Source organism: Eublepharis macularius, chromosome 1, assembly GCF_028583425.1.
Source record: "Eublepharis macularius isolate TG4126 chromosome 1, MPM_Emac_v1.0, whole genome shotgun sequence".
NCBI lineage: Eukaryota > Metazoa > Chordata > Lepidosauria > Squamata > Eublepharidae > Eublepharis > Eublepharis macularius.
Window position 1 is genome coordinate 35500856 of NC_072790.1, and position 21813 is coordinate 35522668.

General features: G+C 43.1%; 1 protein-coding gene across 1 annotated transcript in view; it reads left to right on the forward strand.

Moving 5' to 3' along the window:
* The window catches only part of FGF18 (fibroblast growth factor 18), a 62377-nt gene that overhangs the window by 28617 nt on the left and 11947 nt on the right, over positions 1-21813 (forward strand). The window contains exon 2 of the mRNA XM_054987563.1: positions 12455-12561. Coding sequence (XP_054843538.1) covers positions 12455-12561 — 107 coding nt within the window. The remainder of the gene's footprint in view (positions 1-12454; positions 12562-21813) is intronic.

Sequence of the window (21813 nt, forward strand, 5' to 3'; positions counted from 1 at the left end):
GAGAAGAGCAAGGCAGTTACTGAACTTCCAAAGATGGATTGGCAAGGTGTTTCTGGGTAAATACAAACCAACTGAACCTCTGGCCACCACTGGGACCATATTGAAGATGAAGAGTCATGATGTTCCCGTAACTTATGGTCTCTCTGTTTTCATTATTTATTGTTTTCTGGTACATCAGCACTGCTTTGATTTTTTTTTTGGCCTTGGCAGCGAAAATAAAAGGGTTATGTTGTAAGCGGAGAGGCTGGTAAATTACAGGAATGCATTGATTTTCTGATGGGCTCTTTGGGCCGAGTAGAACCAGTCCTGTTTTGGATACCCAGCCGGAGCGCCGGAATGTTGGGAATGAGTCAGATTCCCTCCATATGAGGCCTGGGAACCGCTCGGTCTGTCCAGAGATCAGTGGTCCAGGGTGCAAAATGCTGTGATTCATCAAGCTGTGGAGTCAACTCTGGCTAAGAATCAAGTGCTCCAACCTTAGTATAGTAAGGCTTATTAAAATATAGCAAAACGAGTCTTGACTCATCAGAGTTTCTAGAGGTTGTGATAGATGAACCTTAGAAAGTTCAGAAATTGAGCAAATCTGTGAATAAAACTTTACAGTAAAGATCCAAGTGCCAATGCCATGTCTGAGTTCCCTTAAATAATGGCTATGGTCATTAAATTTTTTTCTGTAAGATGTAAATAATACCGTTTGCTCAATTTCCAGTCTAAGTCCAAATTCTGCAGCGGAAATGTATTCACCATCCTGAATTCATGAAACATCTTGTACAACCATAATATTTAGCAGGTGTTGCACCATAAGTATTTATAGTGGACAGTGTTCTCTATATGGGGCTGAAGAAAACATCTAAAGACATTAGTTGGTGCAAAATGCCACCTGGTTATTGTGTTTCCCTGCATAATTTGAAGTGCTCCTTTGATCCGTAAAGCCATAAATGGCCACAAATCTGCACGCCTCTCAGATAATGTTGACCGTCTGCTGAGATGATGTCCGGAGACTCTCCTCTGTTCTCTTCTTTCCTTGAAGATAGGCCCTGTTTAGTTATGGGTCCTGCACTTGTAGAAAGGCCTCTCCAGAAATGTGAGTAGGATTGCCAAAGTTAGGATAGGAAATTCCTGGAGATTTGGAGGTGGAGCCTGGGGAGGGCGGGGTTTATGGAGGAAGAGGGACCTCAGCAACTTTCTACACTTTTTTTTCTCCAGGAGAACTGTAGTAGTAGTAGTAGTAGTAGTAGTAGTAGTAGTAGTAGTAGTAGTAGTAGTAGTTATATAGGACCAAAGTAGGACATAAAAAAGAACTTAAGAAAACACCAAAAAATAAAATTAGATTTGATTCAACAATGATTGATTCATCTTAGTAGTAGAAGTAGTAGTAGTAGTTGTTTTTGTACAGGGCCAACAAGATTTTCAGAGTGTAAGATCTCTAAAGAAGCTCTCTGAAGAAGGGAACTCTTGTTAGTCTCTGAGGTGGTACTGGATTCAAATACTGCTGTTCTGCTGCAGACCAACATGGCTACCCTTGTAAAACTATACTGAGTGATTTCTAGACTGCAACAATCTTTGATTTGTCATCTTATTGTTGTTGTTAGTAATAGTAGTAGTAGTAGTCATCATCGTAGTTATTGTATAGGGCCAAAGGCTACTACAAGTAGGACAGGAAAAGAGCTTAAGAAAACACACACACACAATAATATTAGATTTGCTAGAATCAGTTCTTAGCTTTACAGACTGCAACAATGTTTTATTCATCTTAGTAGTAGTAGTAGTAGTAGTAGTAGTAGTAGTAGTAGTTGTATAGGGCCAAAGGCCAGTTCAAATAGGACATAAAAGGAATTTAAACAAACAACAATAAAATTCATCTTAGTAATAGTAGTAGCAGTAGCAGTAGTATGTATTGCATGGGATAAAGGCCACTACAAGTAGGACATAAATGGAATTTAAGAAACCACGAAAAAATAAGATTAGATTTGCTAGAATCAGTTTATAGATTTCCAGAATGCAACACTGATTGATCAATCTTAGTAGTAGTAGTAGTAGCAGTAGTAGCAGTAGCAGTTGAGGGCCGAAGGCATGGAATTTCAACTGTTGACAGGGCTCAGTTCCCCTGTAGAAAATGGCTGCATTGGAGGGTGGACTCTATGGAATTATACCATGCTGAGGTCCCTTCTAATCCCAAATGCTGCCCACCCAGGTTCTACCCATAAAATCTCCAAGAATTTCCAAATCCAGACCTGGCAACCCTACTCTTGGTGCTTCTGTTCTGACCCTATCAGGTGCTCTGTGCAAGCAAGAACAGCCCTGGGGCGACTTTGCCTGTATCGATGTCCCAACAAATGCCTAGCTTTGTAGAACATTGGAGGCAGCCCTAACCCAACCGTTGATTAAAGAAAGGGATAATGATTTTAAAAGAGAGAGAATGGCAGAAAAGTGCATGGCTGGTTTATACCACCCAAAATAGCACATTCAGCTAAAGTGTAGTAAGGCTTTCATTGGGGTCCGTTTCCATAGATTGCTTATTTTTGTTGTTCACAATTGTGTAACTTTGTGGGTCATCATACGCCCATATCTTCTCTTGGATCAGTTTTGTACTATAATAGCACCTTTCACTTCAATAACATCGGCGTCTTAGTGAGAGAAAAATCAGATGCTGGGCATATGTGATTGTATGAATAAGATTTCAGTTTGTAGGCTATATAGAGTCTTGCACTTGTTCATAGCTTGCAGAGTTTTATTACTCCCCATAGACTTTACATAATTTTGGCATAACTCCCTCTTCATTATGTCATGATTGTGAAGTAGATGCAAGGTCATACATTGCTGGATTTGACATTTGGACGGAGAGGAGGAGAACTGCATGCATGGAGAGATTTTGCCCATTCTGAGGGCTGCTTTACACTTTCTTCCTCCCAGAGCATATAAAGTGTAGCAAGTGGCAAGCAAACAGCTGTCTGAACTGTGTACTGTTTGGCCACCAAGCATCTTTACTATTTTTCAAACATTACAGGAAAAAAGTCATTATCTTTGTGTGAGAAAATTCTGATGAGTGAAGATGACCTCCATGCACGATTACAAAGGGGAAACTTACATTAGCAGCTCTGGACTTCTTCTGCCCAAAGGCATGGGCTTGATAGCAAAGTCCATCTTGTGTTCTGCACCAATAAATGGCAGCTAGATACAGTCTCATCTTGCTGTGCACTGTGCGGAACTTGGTAAGAAGAGCACTAGTGAATTAAGTCCATCTGGTTCCTGTTTCACATAGTGGCCAACCAGTTGTCCCAGAGGACCAAGGACCAGGGCCATCCCCTCATATTGCCTCCTAAGATTCAGAGGTTTTACTATCTCAAAAAGTGGAGGCTCTCTTTTGTCAGCATGGAACTAAACTAGAGGTGGGCACAAACTGAAATACGAACCAAAGTTTGTCACTAACCGAGCTGTTTTTGGGTTCATGAATGGGTGGTTTGTTGGAGGGCATTTCTGACAAACCGCGACAATTTTTAGTCCGATTCATTTGGTTCATTTTTCGGTTTGTCGCTGCAGATGGTCTGGTGCTGATCATTCAGTTTCCTAGGCAACGGGAGGGGAATGGGCTTTCTGCAGACCTTCTGCTGTGCTGGAAGTGACATATTCACGAACCAAATGAACCAGTTCATGAACTGGGGAATTTCATGCCAGTTCGTGGTTCGTGAAATGTGACGAACCATGAACTGCAACAAACCGCAATTTCCCCAGTTTTTGCCCTTCTCCAGAACTAACTTTTGTGAATCTGTTGAATCCCACTCTGCTCATGAGTGCAGGGTACAGGCTTATACACCCTGTGGGGGCAGCACAGTTGAGCATAGGACACTAGATTTGGACTATAATTGTTTAGTTTGGGGTGATAAATCTTCAAGAAAGAACCCAGTTTTTCTATATAGGCAAGCCTGTCTATGTAGCTTCTCTGACTTCGCCTGTTAAACAGGAAGACGTTGGGTGGAACTTGAAGTCATTTGACAGAGAAACATCCAAGCCCTGCATTTTTCAGTATCCTGTTACTCCTGCCTAATATCTTTTCATTAGTTTTCTGGTTCCCATCCTCCCACTCAAGGGAAATCTTTGAAAGATAATTGGCATCACTACCATCAAAATTTTCTCTGACTAAATGTTTTCTTAGCTGAAGATTACGCACACACATACACACACACACGAGAGTGCATACTCCCTTTCATATACACATTTGAAGAGTTGCCGTTTCTTCTAGGGGGAAGTTCTGAGGAGAGTTAAGACCGAATGCCTCAATAGGAATAAAGCCTACCAGAAGAAGCATATTTTTAAGCACGGGCATTTGTCTTCCTATAATGTCTTTATAATTACTTAAAGCAATAGAACTCCAAAGTTCCATATTTCCTCTAAAGAACAAAGCAAAGGGGGAAGTTAAAAAGAGAATATTCTTTATATAAGTTACCACTCTTAATCTAATGAAGAAAAGCACCCATGTGTGAGATACGTTGGTGAGTTCTTTGTCACAAAATGTGTGTGCTATGTGCCATCTAGTTACTTTCAACTTACGTGACCCTATGACTTAATGACTTCCAAAGTCCTATCATAAACAGCCTTGTTCAGGTCCGGCAAACTTAAGGCCATGACTCCGTTTATTGAGTCAATTCATCTCACATTGGGTCTTTTTCTTTTCCTACTGCCTTCAACTTTTTCTAGCATTATTATCTTTTCCAGTGAGTCTGCTCATGAATGATGTGTCCAAAGTACAATAGCCATAATTTAGTCATTTTAGCTTCTATGGAGAATTCAGATTTGATTTGATCTAGCACTCGCTTGTCTTTTTGGCTGATCATAGTATTCTTAAAACTCTTCCCCAACACCACATTTTGAATGAATCCATTTTCTTTCTGTCAGCTTTCTTTATTGTCTAACTTTCACATCCCTACATAGAAATGGGGAATACAATAGTATGAATTATCTTGGTCTTGGTCCCTGGCAACACTTCCTTATCCTCTAATATCTTTTCTAGTTCCTTCATGGCTGCCCTTCCAAGTCTCAGGGCCAAGCTACACATGACGAATGACACTTGAACGGCAAGTGGATTGAGTGGAGGGCAAGTGAACAGGGAGAAATACACTTGCCGTTCAAGTGTCATTCGTCATGTGTAGCTTGGCCCTCAGTCTCCTGATATCATGGTTGAAGTCTCCCTTTTGGTTGATGATTGAGCCAAGGAATAGAAAACTTTGAACCATTTCCATTTCTTCATTCTCAGCATTAAAGCGGTGTAATTCCTTTGTCTTTTTGATATTCAGCTGTAATCCGGCTTTGGCACTTTCCCGTTTAACCATCGGTAGTTGTTTCTAGTCTTTACTGTTTTCTGCCAGTAACACAGTATCATCTACATATTGCTAATTGTTAATGTTTCTTCCACCAGTTTTCACTCCACCATCTAAATCTAACCCAGTTTTCCATATTATATGCTCTGCACACAGACTGGACAGATAGGGAAATAAAATACAATTGTGGTCTGACAACTTTGCCAATTGGAAGCCGTTGTATTTCTCCATATTCTTTCCTAACAGTAGTCTCTTGTCCAGAGTACAGGTTGCTCATCAAAACAATCAGAAGTTGTGGCACACCCATTTCTTTTAAAAGGCATTTTGGCCTATTCATTCAGCTGGTGTGGATCAATGTGTTTATTTTTTAAACTTGTTGCAAAACCCTCGCATGATCTTATGAATGGCATCTAGCTACAGTTACTGCTGATACGGCTGATACTGCTTTCCTAACATCGGGTAAAGCGTCTGAGCAGCATCGTCTCGTTGCACTTAACACAAGAATTCCCCAAGATTACCCTGACTAAAGTACCTCACATCAATTAGTTGTAACTCCGTTCTGTTAAATCGAGACCAGCTACTCAGAAGGGGAAAGTAGTTATCTGTAGATCGAACTAACATTTACATGAATACTTAAAGGGTCATATGAAGAGCAAACAGTAAGGTCTTAATTTATAACTTGAACATGCAGATTTTAAAAGATTGTCATGTCTGCCTTTGAATTCCAGAACTGAGGCTTCAGGGGTAATGCTGCAGTTTTTATACAGTTGAACTGGTTCAACAATTGTTGCATCTCATTCTAATAGGTTTGCCAGCTCCAAGTTGAGAAATTCCTGGAGATTTGGGGAGTGAAACCTGGGGATGGAAAAGACCTCAGCATGGTATAATTCCATACAGTCCACCCTCCAAAGCAGCCATTTTCTTCAGGGGAACTGATCTCTTTGGCCTGGAGATCGGTTGTAATTCCAGGAGATCTCCAGCTACCACCTGGAGGCTGGCAACCCTACATTCTAATCACTGATTTTTCTGGTGCAGATTTTTTAACCTGAGGGGCTGAGGTGGCCTAGAGGTGGTAGAATGGACTGTATACCATTTCAGACTGCAGGCGGAAGTTCCTGTTTTGAAGCGTTCCTTTCTAAGTTAAAACTTCCTTTAAAAAAAAAAAGCCAACACAGCAACCAAATGGAAAGGCTCCAACATTTTTCCTAGTTTGTAAGAAGGGTTTTGTTTTAAAATGTGAAGAGATAGGGCCAAGCTAGAAGTGATGAATTACACTTGAATGGCAAGTGAACAGACTCAGGGCCAAGCTAGAAGTGACGAATTACATTTGAATGGCAAGTGAACAGACTCACGTGTATTCCTCCCTGTTCTCTTGTGCTCCACTTGCACTCCACTCAATCACGTAGTGATCGAGTGGAGCGCAAGTGGAGAGCAAATAAACAGGGAGGAATACACGTGAGTCTGTTCACTTGCCATTCAAGTGTAATTCGTCACTTCTAGCTTGGCCCTCATGTGTATTCCTCCCTGTTCACTTGCACTCCACTCCATCACTAGTCTGAAATGGTGAGGCTCATTCTACCACCTCAGGTCTCTGCTATCTTACGTGAATCAGGTCAAAGTGGTGCATTTTGGAGCATATGATAGTTTTAAAATTAGCTGCCTTTTGTCTAGAGGAAGGTGGGTTTTTTTGAGTAAACGACTTATCCTACTGTTGAAGGCGGGAAAGTTCTGGGCACTTTCTCTTTAGAAAAGTACCTGTAGGGAGGGGATGATTGGCATCAGAGCGTGAGAGGGGAAAAAAGAGAATCCAGCCAAGTGCTTTTCCCGGGAAACTCCAGCCTCCAGCTGTTTTTATTCCTGGGAGCTTTCAAACTTTTGTTTACCATGCAATTGTTGACTTGGAATCCAAGGAGGTAAAAGCAGTGGTGGTGGTGGTGGTGGTGGTGGTGGTGTGTGGGGTTAATCAGGTGAAGGGTTAAACAGTCCTTCCTATCCAATGTTAACTGAGAGCCAAGCTACAAGTGACGCCTGACACAGGTTGGACACGTCTCAGCTTCCCTCAAGTTTTGATGGGAAATGTAGGCGTCCTGGTCTTACAGTTTGGCTCTCCATTACAGCTGCAAGACCAGGACGCCTACATTTCCCATCAAAACTTGAGGGAAGCTGACAAGTGTCCAACCTGTGTCAGGCGTCACTTGTAGCTTGGCTCTGAGTTACTCTTTTTGTACCAGAGGAAGAGCCATTGGAGCCAGGGGTCTGCAAACTAACGGCTGTAGAAACCAAATGTGGCCCTGTAGGAAAGCAGATACGGCTCTGTAAAATAGCAAATGAAAATTTTCAATGAAGGTCTGTTGAAGGGGTATGTGGCATGCTAGTATAACCAGCATGTGGAAAAGAATGGCAGGCAAAGATGTTGATGGAATGGAAGGGCTTCTTCAAGATATTTTTCAGTAAGGGAAATGAAAGGGGAGAACAGGTGCCAGTAAACCATGTGTGAATTTATGCAAATATGCTAAAATCATGCAATGGCTTGTTATCTCCCCTGCCCCCATGTTTAGTGGTGTTTACAGATCACAGAATTAGACATGCTGGGGCTGATTCTGAGTCTCTACTATCATCTTTCAATTGTTCATACACCGAAGATTGTTTGAACACATTGCAATCCTATATTATGGCTCCATTCAGATGTAAGGGCAAACCATGGTTTATTGTTATGTGAATGGTCCTGAGAGATCCTCAGGCTTTTTCCTCTTCTGTTTCTAATATGTGCCCAGCTAATGAATGATCTCTGCTTTCAGGACAAGCTCTGCTTTGTGCTTTGCTTACAAACCAGGGCTCCAAACTGGGAATGAACCACTGTTTGAAATCTCAGTTTGCAGGGGAAGTACAAACCATAGTTGGTTCATTTGAACACAATAAGCAAACCATGGTTTGCTGCGAAAGCAGATGTCATTCATTAGGTTGCTGTGTGTGAGAGGAGGAGTACAAAAATCACCTGAGCTCATGTATGTAATAGGGATGCCTGGATCCCCGGGCTTGAAACCAGGGGACAAGGGGAGGGGTTTGGGATGTATGTGCACTGGAAGGATGCTAGATTGGGAGCTAATATTAATCAAATTGGCCTTGTGTGGGACCTCTCGCTTCTGCATCATGGAGCATGAGGAAGTGCTCCAGAGCATGCTGTGGGGCTCCTGGATCAGTCCCCATACCTTTCCCCCCTGCTGGCCACATGAGAGATGGAGGGAAGTGGACGCTGGAAGTGGGGGATACCCCACCCCAACAAGGGCAATGGGATCCCTAGTATGTAGCGGCAAACACCAGATCACCTTCAAGTTTGTGCAGAAGCATTGCATTCAGTAGTGCTTACTTTTATGCAAGTGGGTTTGTCATCATGGTCTTGGAAACTTAACTGTGAAGGCTTGTTTTTAAATATTAGCCATATGGATGTGTAAGGTGTCATCAAGCTGCAGCTAACTTATGGTGACCCCTACTTGGGTTTTCATGGCAAGAGATGAGCCCAGGTGGTTTGCCACTGTCTGCCTCTGGGTAGCCCCCCTGGACTTCCTTGGTAGTCTACTATTTCATGGCCAACCCTGGTTAGCTTCTGAGATTTGATGAGATCAGCCTAGCCTTGACCATCCAGGTCAGCCTATTTAGTTCTAAGAAATATCATTTGAAACCTTATGTACCGTGGCAATTGGTCCGTGTGTGTGTGTATAATCTCCTGTTCTCTCTCACTGATGTTCTCCCATGAAAGTTGCTACCTTCACTTGTGCCTTGAGTTAATTAGTTCTTGCTAGTGTGAAGGTAGAGCTATAATATTCCATAGCCTAGTCAAGTGGGAGAAAAGGTAATTTTCATTTATTTCCAAAATTATTGCATTATTTTATTAGCTCTTTAAAATTTATTTAAATTCTTTACTTGAAAAAAGGGGATATCATATTTTAATTAGTAACAGTGTCAAAGGAGAGCTGGATTAATTATTGGAAATCACGCCATCCAGATGGTTTTAATTTTCACAGCAGGGAACCGACATCTTTTTAAGGTGATATTTTTCAAATTAAAATCAGCCAGGGCATTACTCATACTTGTTTTAGTTTGAGGGTGAGGTGATGTATCTTGTAGGTTTGAAACTACACAGCTTTCTTGAGAATGTTTTGGAAGAGTGAGACAAATAATGTGCATTTTAAAAGAGGCAGACCTTTTAAGCATTATTATTTAAATGATCGAAACCTACCTTTTGGCTTAAGGTACTGTGGGGGATAAACAGTAGAATCCTAAGAAGAGTTACTCCAGTCTAAGCCCATTGATTTCAATGGGCTTAGACTGGAGTAAGTCTGCTTAGGATTGCACTGAAAATCTTTTTACCATTCTGTGATGATGATGTTGAATCTGTAGAATAAAGCTGGCAAAATTTGTTTTGTATTTGACAATGAATGTCACCCGTGCTATGGAATTGGATTGTCCCTGAGCCCTTGGGATATAAATGACACAATGAATGAGGAAAAACCCAGTGGGAGGAACTTGCAATTGTGCTACGAAGCATATGAAGCTACTTCATACCGAGTCGGACCATTGTTCTATATTGCCCTGATTTATCCATGCTGATTGGCAGTTGCGCTCCAGGGTTTCTAGCAAAGGTCTTTCGCAGTATTTGTTACCTGAGATACTGTACTGTATGTACAAAGCATGTGCTTTACCATGACACTGTGTGTTCCCTCCACTGCTCTGGGCGCACTCTTCAGCCTCATTTCTGATTCATCACGCCTTTCTTTAACATTTACACATTTACGTACTGAAAGTGCATGTGTTACATGTAAATGTCTGCTTTGTACTGGGTATTACTCATACTCAGCTACTTTATAATCAGGGGTTTTTTTTTCTGGGAAAAGAGGTGGTGGAACTCAGTGGTGGAACTCAGGACCGCACAATGACATCACTTTGGGTCAGCTGGAACAAGGGGGGAGTTTTTTAAAGTTTGAATTGCCCTTGGCGAAAATGGTCACATGGCCGGTGGCCCCGCCCCCTGATCTCCAGACAGAGGGGAGTTTAAATTGCCCTCCACGCCACTCCAGCGGCGCGGAGGGCAATCTAAACTCCCCTCTGTCTGGAGATCAGGGGCGGGGCCACTGGCCATGTGACCATTTTCAAGAGGTGCCAGAACTCCGCTCCACCATGTTCCCGCTGAAAAAAAGCCCTGTTTATAATTATCCTCCATACAATCAATCTAATAAACAGGTAAACAGTGGGGAACTTTCCACCATTTTTGGCTTCAGAACATCGTTGTTCTCCGATTTATACCAGAGCTGAACGGAAGTTCCGCCTGTAAACGTTTGGGAGTGAAAGGGAAGATTCAGGGGAGGGTACAAAATGCCAAATGGAAAAAAAAAGAAAATTACAAAATTTTCCAACTTTTTTTGTGGCTCTCAGAACCACTTGGTTCCTATTATTCCTCTGCTATCAGCATCTTTCTATGCTCCACTAGCCTAAGAGGGATCAAGAAGTAAGCAAGATGACATCATGCTGCTACGTAGCCAATCAGATGTAGCTACTTAGTGACACTCTGAGGGGAAACAAAGCCTCAGTACCCTTACTTGCAGGGAGGAGGAATGTTACCCTGGATTTTCCAGGGAATCAGCTGACTTCCCATCCACCACTGTGTTGTGACGTTTGCATTGTCTGCCATTGCAATACAGTGATTGGTTGCTTCAGCAGTGCCAAAACAATCTACGGTCTCTTTCTTCTGTCCCCCACGCAGTGGGTGAACTCCTTGCCCCTGACTCTCCCCAAACACCTCACTTTTGAGTCCCGAAAGAACAAGAAAATAATGTTGTTTTTAACGGACGTTAATCATTGCTGTTGGGGTCTTTTGAGAACTGTGGTTGATAAGAAATATAAATAATGGTAAACAAACCAAATGGGGGCAGGCTGGTAGTTTTTAATTTTTGTTTTAGAAAATTCCTGCTCTATTCTCTAGCCTAAGCCCTGAATCAGTATGGTGTAGTGGTTAGAGTGTCAGAGCAGGAGACAGTCAGGTCCAAATCCATACTGTGCCATGGAACATTAATTGGTGAATGTGAACCAGTCACTTACTGTCAGTCTAACCTAGGGTTGCCAGGTCCCTTGACTCCCCTGGCAGGAGATTGGGAGCCTGGCACCTACCTTGCTGCGCCCTGGGTCTTGGGTTTGTGCATGCACACAGCGCGCACGCACTCCCGGCTTGTGTGATGACATCACTTCTGGGAAGTGACATCATTGTGCAGGGTCAAAGGGCGTCTGGGAGTGTTCCCACGGGCTGGATCGGCCCACTGCGGGGCATGATACAGCCTGAAATGGGCCTGCTGCAGGGCGCATTTCAGCCTGAATCAGGCCGCTGTGGGCATGGGAGTGTGCCGTACTGCCCAGGGGTGTACTGTGCTGCCTGGGAGCGCCCCCAGGGAGCATGCTGCCACACCAGCCAAGAAAGTGGGTATAGGGGGAGGAGGGGGGAGCAGGGGATCCCCTGCCCCGGGCAGGGGAATGGCACCCCTAGTCTAACCCTACCACACATGAGTGTAAGGATAACAGGGAGGAGAAGAGAACTATGTAAGCTGTTTGGGATCCAGTTGAGGAGAAAGAGTATAAATGAAATAAATAAATAGATTCCTTTTAATGATGTTGATCTGTCATTGATGGCAGCTCATGAAGCTTTGTGTGTGAGAGAGTGGCCATTTCCACACGTCCTTAAAGGGATAGCCCACTCACCGAATGTTGGCAGCTTTTCTCCTTCACTCCACATGTCTCCAATTTCAAAATGGTAGCAGGCTGTTTGGCTTCCATTTTTTTCGGTATCTTTTCGGGGACACAGGAAAGTGCGGGAAATTGTGCTCTCAGAAAAGGTGGCAAAAAAAATGGAAGCCAAACAGCCCAGTATCGTTTTGAAATATGAGATGTATGGAGTGAAGGAGAAAAGCCGCCCAGTGAGTGGGCCGTCCCTTTAAGGACGTGTGGAAATGTCCCTTGTTTGCTTATTTCCCCTGAATGGCAGGTCCTCTATCTCCTCTCACTGATATGGAGAATATATAGGAGGGCATCTTCTTCATTCAATGACTCTGTGACTTCACTGGTAAGTGACTGCTTTTTTCTTCTTCCTTTACAAGCCCAGCTTCTAGTGGAAACAGACACATTTGGCAGTCAAGTCCGGATCAAAGGGAAAGAGACAGACTTTTACCTTTGCATGAACAGGAAAGGCAAGCTAGTAGGGAAGGTAAGTGTTTTCTATTAATTCATTTGTAATATGAGCGTTACCTTTAGCAGTGACTGCGAACCTCATAATGATGTGTTCTGAACTTTGCCTGTCAACTCCAAATGAAAAGCAGGACTTGAGGAATGTGGAATTCTTGAAGCATTCATGCCTTTACTTTAAAAAAGAAAAGAAAAAGAAACCCCCTAACCCATAAAATTAAGTACTGTGGCTAACCACTGGGGTTTTATTACTGATTTCTTTGGGTACATGCAGGTTTCCATTTTACAGTTGCATAAATTGATAAAAGATGTGTGCATCTCTCCAAAACAACTGAGTGCTTGCATTACATGATATAAATCTCCTTTTACCTTGGTGGTTTAAATGTTTTGAAAAAAACACCTGCAGAAACGTTTTAAGGAGTTTGGCAATGCAATTAATCAGAAGAGTAAAAATACAATGCCATAAAGTTAATACGGAAATCTAAACATCTTATTAGGTATAGGTCTGATAGTTCTAGCATTACAGGATTTTTTTTTTTACCTTTGCTCCCTCCCTAATAATGTGCAACAAACTGCATTTTTTCCTGCCTAGCTGCATCATTTTGGTCTTTCCAGCAGAGCATCTTTGCTGGTGTCAGATTAAAATGAAATTCAATTTTTTTTGTAACTTCCACCATCCCTCCTTCTCTGTGTGTCGGTGGCAAGCTCAGAGCTTGAGACAAGCAGAGATTGCTTCTCTCAGCTCATCCAACCTGATTACCACTAGAAGCTTAGTGGGGAAAAATGGTGGTGAGGTGGTAATAACTGGGTTTTTTTTCCTGACAACTGAATTTAGTTTTGAGTCAACAAAGGCATAGTAGTATTGAAAGCCACTTTCCCAAATAGAAACCAGGTGCAAGAGCTTGCCGCATTGGGATGTTATTTACTTCTGAGAAGACAGCTGTGTGAGATGTGCCTAGTAGTATTGAATCCTACCACTGACACTCGTGCCAGCTGGCCTAATTGTGGGTTTTAGAGCTGATATATACAAGCAGTGATCACCCGCTGTGGAAGGATTGTGTTGGTGTTATTGTATCTCTTGTTGATTTATGTAAACATTCACAGAGCGGTGATAAATTTTTTTTTAACATTATGGTTTCTGTGAAAATACTATTGAGAGTAATTGAGTTGAGTGGGTTGTTGTGAACACTAATAACTATAATTGACATTTATACATTATTTGATCCTATGAATCATAGAGGCGGATTGTCTCTTGTGATCCTGAAAAAAACAATGCAGAAGGTTGGGGGAAGCCTTGTGGGACAAAATTCCACCTGGCATGGGGAGTTGCAGTGAAGAGGAGAAATTGCCTGTGCCCTGGGCTTTTTTCCAGCTGGAATGTGGTGGAACGGAGTTCCGGAACCTCTTGAAAATGGTCACATGGCCGGTGCCCCCGCCCCCTGATCTCCAGACACAGGGGAGTTTAGATTGCCCTCCGCGCTGCTGGAGCGGACGGCAATCAAAACTCCCCTCTGTCTGGAGATCAGGGGGCGGGGCCACCAGCCATGTGACAATTTTCTCCGAGGGCAACCCACTGAGTTCCACCACCTCTTTTCCCAGAAAAAAAGCCCTGCCTGTGCCTTCTTGCATGGATTGTGAACTTCCTCCATGAGCAAAAGAGGGCATGATTTATAGTGCAATCCTAAGCAAAATTACTCCACTCTAAGCTCGTTGACTTCAATGGGCTTAGACTGGAGTAACTCTTCTTAGGATTGCAGTGTTAATCGGATTCCCACTCCTCATTGTAGCTCCCCCCAACCTTCAACTTTTTCAGGGCCGTGGAGGGGATGGACTGCTGGAGAAAGGCAAGGAAGAACTAACTGATGGTGTTCTTCAAATTTTCACAGTGCTTCACATCTTGAGGTAATCTCAACAGCTGTCCTGTAAGGCACGTCAATGTTATCATCATTCATTCCTACACTGTACATGGAGCGGAGGAAATGATAAAGTTGACATACCTTACAGCATAATTGTAGGAACAATAAAATTACATGCCTGAAGCATTCTTAGAAGCAGTGTATCAATTGGGGTGGTAGCTGCCTAGCACCTTCACAGCAGAGATGAGGTTTGAGCCAAGGACTTGCTGATGGATAGCTCAATCTCTTAGCCACTATGCTATACCAGCTCTCGAATCTGAGGATAGTACTATGCCCTTATCCAGGGATCATTTTGTAGAAAAAGAACTGGAGGAACTCATTAGCATAATTCATTAGCATAACTTAATAGCATACACCACACCCCTTGACATCACCAGAAGTGGTTCATTAGCATACCTGATTTGCATGTGCCACATCCCCTGACATCACCTATCCTGGCTGTTTTGGACCCAATCCTGGCCATTTAGGGCTGAAATTGGGCCCAAAGTGGCAAAAAGGGGCTGAAAATGGCCGAAAGGGGCCCAAAATGGTCAGGATCGGGCCACTGTTGAGTGGAAGAGTGATCCACTACCCGTCAGAGGCCCGATCCGGGCTGTTTTGGCCCCAATCCAGGCTGAAACAGGCCCAAAATGGTCGAGAGTCAGGTGGGCGGGGCCACCTGACATGTGACCTCTTGGGGGAACTGCCGGAACTGCATTCCTGGGCGTTCCCCCTCGAAATGAGCCCTGCCCTTATCATCAGTAATAGATGAACGTGAACTTTGTTTTCTGTGTACAGTCCTAGTGCTTTCATGATCTGCAAGATCAGAAAGCAAACAAATACATAATCAAATGAGAGAGACCGATAATAAGGAGACACTTATTCGTTAGAATGTAGAGGTAAATATGTACTCATTTGGCATTATGTTTTATAAAAGTACTTTTTATATCGATACAGCTGTTATACAATACAATCCTAACCAGAATCACATCTTTTGAAGCCCATTGAAAGTGCAACTTTGCTGACCGTTGCACTGATAGTGTACGGCTGGCACTTAATTCCACGTTTAAAACTGGGCATGAAGTGATGGAGGTGTGCACGATGCACACTATTTGTGGTACACTTAAATGCAAAATCACATGAACCGCTGCCCGTGCAGATCTCTACTTACTTACTTCACTCCCCCCTCCACGCCTTTCTCCCCAATGGGGACTTACAACAGGTTTGCGTTCCCTCCATTTAAACGGGTATTTAGCTGTCCCCAGATGCCGAGAAAAAGATCCGAGATGTTTGAAATGGAAGGAATTGCACATTTCAGTTCAAAGTCTCTGTACGAAATCCTTTAATTTCTTTAATTGAATCGTAGCCAGGAAGCCGTTTTAGTTTTTAATATAAGTAGAAGTTTTGACTCCCTCAGTGTGAGTTTTTTTTTACGGTGTCAAACTATAAAACTATAAACTTGTATGATCTATAGTCATTCCTTGTAAATATCACATCTGAATCTTATCTGACCCCTCCCTTTTTCCTATCCCAACTGCTGGCAAGTTCCTGAAGTACGTTGGCCTCAACAAGTGGGATTCTGTGTGAACATTCCGTTTTGGAAGGAAAAAGTATTGCTTTGCCCATATTAACAGTTTCTAAAGAAAAAAAAAGGAAAGGAAAGGAACTAATATTAGTGATACCAAAGGCTATGTTTTTAATTAGTATCATAGTTTCAGCTCTCTCTTTTTGGCAATCGTTTGAGAACTGCATTTTTTTTTAATATGCCAAACGCTTTCTAAACAGCCAGTAAACCCCTAGATACAAGTTAGTGCCTCGGTTATGATACAAATATTTAAGTCCACCCTGGGAGGGAAAGAACGTCATAAAGCTCTTTTTTTGCAGTCACCCCCCCGCAGTGTTCATTTGCCAATAATCAAACTGTGCGCTGCGATTCTTCCCCCTCTCCTCAGCTCATTTCCTATTGACTTATTCTGCCTAACTATACTAGCGTACGCCATCTGGCTCCCTTTTCCCTCAGTGAATGTCTTTGGATCCTTCCCCAGTTGTAAACCTGGTTTCAGTTTCCAAGCTTTGTTTCATATAATCATCTACAAAGAGAATTACAAATGAGAGCAGGTTGTTGCTGTTCTCTGTTTGGGACTGCTTTACAGAAGTCTCAGAAACTGGTTGTGTTGCCTACCTTGGAGCTTAAGTAACCAGGCAAAATGTACAGAAGTCTGGTGGCACCTTACACTTTCTAAGTAGCCTAGGTCCAAAGGAAAAAAAAAATTAAAATCCATTTAATGTTCTTATTTATTTATTTATTTTGGAATTTATTCCCTCTTTTCTCCTCAAAGTAGACTCAAAGCAGCTTACGACGTCATTCTCTCCTTCATTTTATCCTCTCTACGGTAACCCAGGTAGGTCAGGCTGAGCGTGACTGGCCAGCAAGCTTCTGTGGCAGAGATGGGATTCGAACTTGGGTCTTCCAGGTCCTAATCCAACAATGGCCAAATCCACATGCACTCACCATCTGCTTATCTTGCGCAGTCATGGCAGTTGGGTTTATTCCGCTACCATGCTGTGCATCATCACATTCACCCTCCCAGTGCATCTTCGTGGCACAATCAGTTCTCCTCATGCCACTGAGGAAAGCATTATAGTGGACAGTTCCCTCCTCTGTCATCAGCGTTGACGGCGCACGTCACTTCCCTCCTCTTTTTTAAAAAAGTTAATTTTCCGCTATACCGATATTCTGACTCTCATGTAGGCAGAGCCAGGGAAAAGCCAGAGTATTTATAGGGGGGAACCAGGTTCCATTCAAAGCTGAGAGCGGAAATAAACTGATGGTAAGATTAAGGACCATCGTCTGTTTCTTTTCCCGCGCAAACCACTGCTCATTGAAGTAGGTTTTGCGGTATACCGACCTTTCTTTATTGTGCAAATGCGCTATGAAAGCCCTTTTTTTAAAAAAAAAAAAGGGCCGGGCAAAAACAGATTTCCACCATTATCACGTGGTACGGAAAGGAGGTGCAATTGTGGCGCGGCGATGGCGGGGAACACGCGGAATGGGAAAGCGTGTGAGTGTCTGCTTGAACAGCGCCGCGGTTGCGAAAAAGGCGCGGAAACAAAAAGGAAGTGTGGATTCGGCCAGTCTCCCCACTGTACTATGCTGGCTTGACAACAGCCCAAATGATGTAAAATAGCAGGCAAGCTTTTGAGTTCTTCAGGATTCTTCATGAGGTTATATGTTAAAAGAGAAATGGTCGGAGAAAAGAAAAATATGTTTTAGGCCTTGATCTTCAGGCCATTCGTCTGCATCAGTGGAAGAGTCACACAAACTTAGGAAGGTTGGGGTATTTGTGTCTGTCACCTTTCACCTTGTAGGAAGAAGATGGAGGGAACAATGGCAACCTCTGGTGAAGCTGGGGTCTCACTACTTCGAAATGGGAACGCACAAGTTCTTTAAAAGTCAGAGAGCAGAGGGAAATCGTGATAGTCCTTGTATTAATGATATTGGAGATTTTGCCAGGTTTTGTTCCAGCATAGACTTTTGTGAACTACAGCCCGCTTTATCAGATGGAATAAAACCTTGTTAGTCTTTCTGGTGCCACAAGACACCAGCAGTGTTTTTGCTGCGACGGCTTAACACAGCTGCCCCTCTGGAATATTTACTTGGACGTCTTCAGACCGTGGAAGAAGAGTTTGTCTTTCTTGCCTTCACCAAGGCACATTGGTGTGTCCACCAGCTCATCTGCATCAAGAACTCCATGGAGCTTTCTCAGGATTCTGGAATGTAATCTCTCCAGAGTGTCTCCCCTCCCCCTTTTTGTTCATTATTGTTTGTCACTTCACGGCTAGATTTGGCTATATTATGAACAGGATTCTCAATCTGTTTATTGTATGTTTGTGTTCCATGCATACGCACAGCTGGTTTACATTACGGAAAAATGTAGCCAAATCAGCCAACATAGCAAATATAGCCAGTGTAGACGAGGCTAATAGTTTTAAACATGAGCTGGCTACTCAAGGTCAAGGTTATATTTCATTGAATTGGTGCCTATTTTTGTATTTCCGTTAGAAGATTTTTTATCCCACTTTTCTCCTGTGTTGGGGACATAAAGCGGCTTACAAAATGAAAGAGGCATCAAAATTACAGTAAGCAAAAGCACAAACACACAAACAGGCTCCCTCCCCAATACAACTTCAAGCAGGTAATGAGCCACAAGTATGTCTCAAGCTAGTGATGGTTCCTCCAGCACGGCACACATGGAGCCCCAGGCTGGGAACCAAGGATCGAGAGCCCTTTGTCTCATTCTAAGGCTTGCTCAAAAGACTACACCACCTGCAGAAAGGAAGGAACAAACGCTCAGCCCAGCTCTTTTTCTGCTGGCTTCAATGTTGCCAGTTTTCTTGTGCCTCTGACCATGCCCAAGCTTTAAATTAAAAACGTTACCTCTGTTGCTATATATGAAGACCAGAGATTCCCTGCTTTTTGAATTGATATCTTTTCCTCTTATTTGTAGAAGGCTATGCCTACATCCCTGTAGGACTTGGCCACTGTTGGTCAGTTCCATGGAAACTACAATAATGGAATATATATTTCATGGGCCCCCAAACCTTTTTGAGCCTGTGGACACATTTGGAATTCTGGCACTGTGTGGTGGGTGCAGCTACAAAATGGCTGTCACAAAATGGCTGCTGCAGAAGATGGGAGCCAGCCACAAAATGGCTACCACAGCTTACATTCAGTTACACAATGAAGATCCTTGTGCTGTGGAAACAGCTTTTGCCAAACCAATGTTTTTAAAAATCTGCACAACTAATCAAATCAGAAGCCATGCTTGGCAAAAGCCCTACCTGGTCCCACCCACTTTCTCAAAAAACTTGGTGAGCACCAGAAAAGGTGTTGGCTGGCACAGTGGTGCCCACGGGCACCATGTTGGGGATCCCTAATATAATTAGTGTGCAATGTCTTCTTGTCATAGTCTGCAATATCTCGTGGATTATTACCGGGGCCCTGGTCTCCTCAAAACTGCAGGACAGGGTTAGTTCTTCCAGGGGAGCTCCTGATGGTGATTATGGTGGAAGGTGCACTCATAAGGTACAGGCTGCATAGGACAGGTCTACATCCTTGTCACATGCAGCGAATCAAAGAGCGGCTCAACGAAAGGGCTGCTATTGTATCCAGACCCCAACAGCTTCCTGAAAGATGTGGCATTAGAGAGTTCCACTAGCCTTCTGCAGGAAAGAGTGGACTTGAAGAGGAAATGGCACTGTCCATCATAGATCCAGAGACCAGCCCATAAAAGCAAGATGCTAGAGCCACTCTGTAAGGAACGACTCCACCTAAAGAATACAGAGTCTCCATCTCTGCCCAAGACACCAGAAGGCCTTTACAGAAAACAGAATGCCAGAGAAGTGGCAGCTCTTGGCTCCTGTAGGGGGTTGCTCCTCATGAAAGGGAGGGGGGCCTGGTTCAGATTTCAGAGAACACAAGGGCTACGTTTGGCTTCAATAATGGCTGGAGCAAGTTGGCTGTTTTGGAGCTGTCCGTGGTCCTGAAGGCTGTCCTAATAATTCTTGCCCTGCTACCTACCTTTTTCTGTTCTCTCCTTCGGCCCTTTGTTGACCTTCGCTTCTGTTCAGCTAGAGAGAAGCGTTACCCTAATGCCTGCCCCTTGTGTAAGTCTAGTCTGTCCTCGGTAGACTTTGTTCTACCATCTCAGCCTCCTCAACAAAGCTTTAACAACTCTCTAACGACCCCATGTAAATTGCCTTACTTTTGAAAAAAGAAGCTTGAGTGTTAGAACCAGAGGGCTGTGACTGCTGAAAGTGGGAAATCAGACACTGGATCCCTTATGAGGATTTTTGGGGCGGGAGGGATAACATAATAGATGGCTCTAAAAGTTTACTGAGTGGGAGGAAATCCTACCCAAAGTATATTTGACCCATTCAAAAATAAAAGAATAAGTGATTCGGGGGAAATAAAGAGAGGCTTTCTCCTTCCTGAGCAATGGTTGGCACTGAACATTTTTGACCCATCCTTTATTAAAGGAGCTTAGGGCAACATACACGGCTCTCCCCTCCTGTGTTTTATCCTCAGAACAACCCTGTGAGGTTGGTTTGGCTGAAGGAGAGTAACTAGTTCAAAATTATTCAGCTTCACGGCAGATTTGAATCAAGACCTCCCATATCCTAGTCCCACATATCACACTCACCATGATATGAGAATCATGAAGAATCCCTTAACAATTTACATTGTGATAGCAGGACTTCTTTGTCTGGCTAACTAAGGAGTTAAGTTTATATGGTTCACGTTGCTGTTCCCACAACAAATTAGTTCTCTTAACTTCTACCATGTCTGTTTAGGCTTTCTTAAGAAGCCACAAGGACTTGAAATTCAAACCATCCAGGAAATCACCTTAACATTTTCATTATTACCTCAGATAACTTTGGAATTTTAAATGTTTTACACTTTCGACCCTTTCCTATATCTTTTGTGAGCAGTTTCCCCCCCTCTGCTCACACGAAGGCCTGAAGCTTATAAGTTACTCCACCTGGTCTGAACTTGAACTTGCCATACAATGAAAACAGATGAAGCAAAGTTTTGCCCTAAGAAACATTTAAGATTTTCTGGTGAGATAACCACTTTCTGAGCCAATATATTTAAAGTTACCCGAGAGTTACTACAGTAATACCAGATGGTGGGGATCTCTGTCATTCTGGAGGGCCCCAAATGAGATGTTGCTTTATGCCAAAGACTATGTTGGCAAAACGTTAACATTGGCTCTTGCCAGAAGTGTTCTACAAAGAGTAGTAAGGATTACTACTGCATTAGCATTGCAGTTTTAAAATGGAAGCTCTACTGCAGATTATGTGTATTTAAACACATGGAAGCCGCCACAAATGGCTCTCATACCTTGGATATCAATGGCCATGCCCCCCAGTGCCCATTATGTTGTACTTAGTCCATTATGTAGTCCATTGCAATGCATAGTCTTATCAAAGTATATGGGGTTGGATACCTTCAGAACAATCCATACACAGGACTTCTGTCTACGGAAGCACAACTTCCCCAACTCCTGTGGGAGCCTGGCAAGCCCTTGAAATGCTTTTCTTGGAGGTTTCCCAGCCTTCAGGAGCAACATTAGGGGAGCATTTTGGACTGCTATGAATGGGAGACACAGAATTCTTCCTCCCGTGCAGATTTTTTTGATGGACTCTAACCTATGATACTTTTGAAATAAAGAAATAAATCCATCCTACTGCTGTTCTTTGCCAAGGAATGCCTTTGTTCAAAGCCTGTTGGCAGATGCTGAGGAAAAGCCGTAAGGAGTTAGGAATCAGCTCTTGGTTCATGTGATCCAAAGCAGGTATGCATACATGTAGCCAGG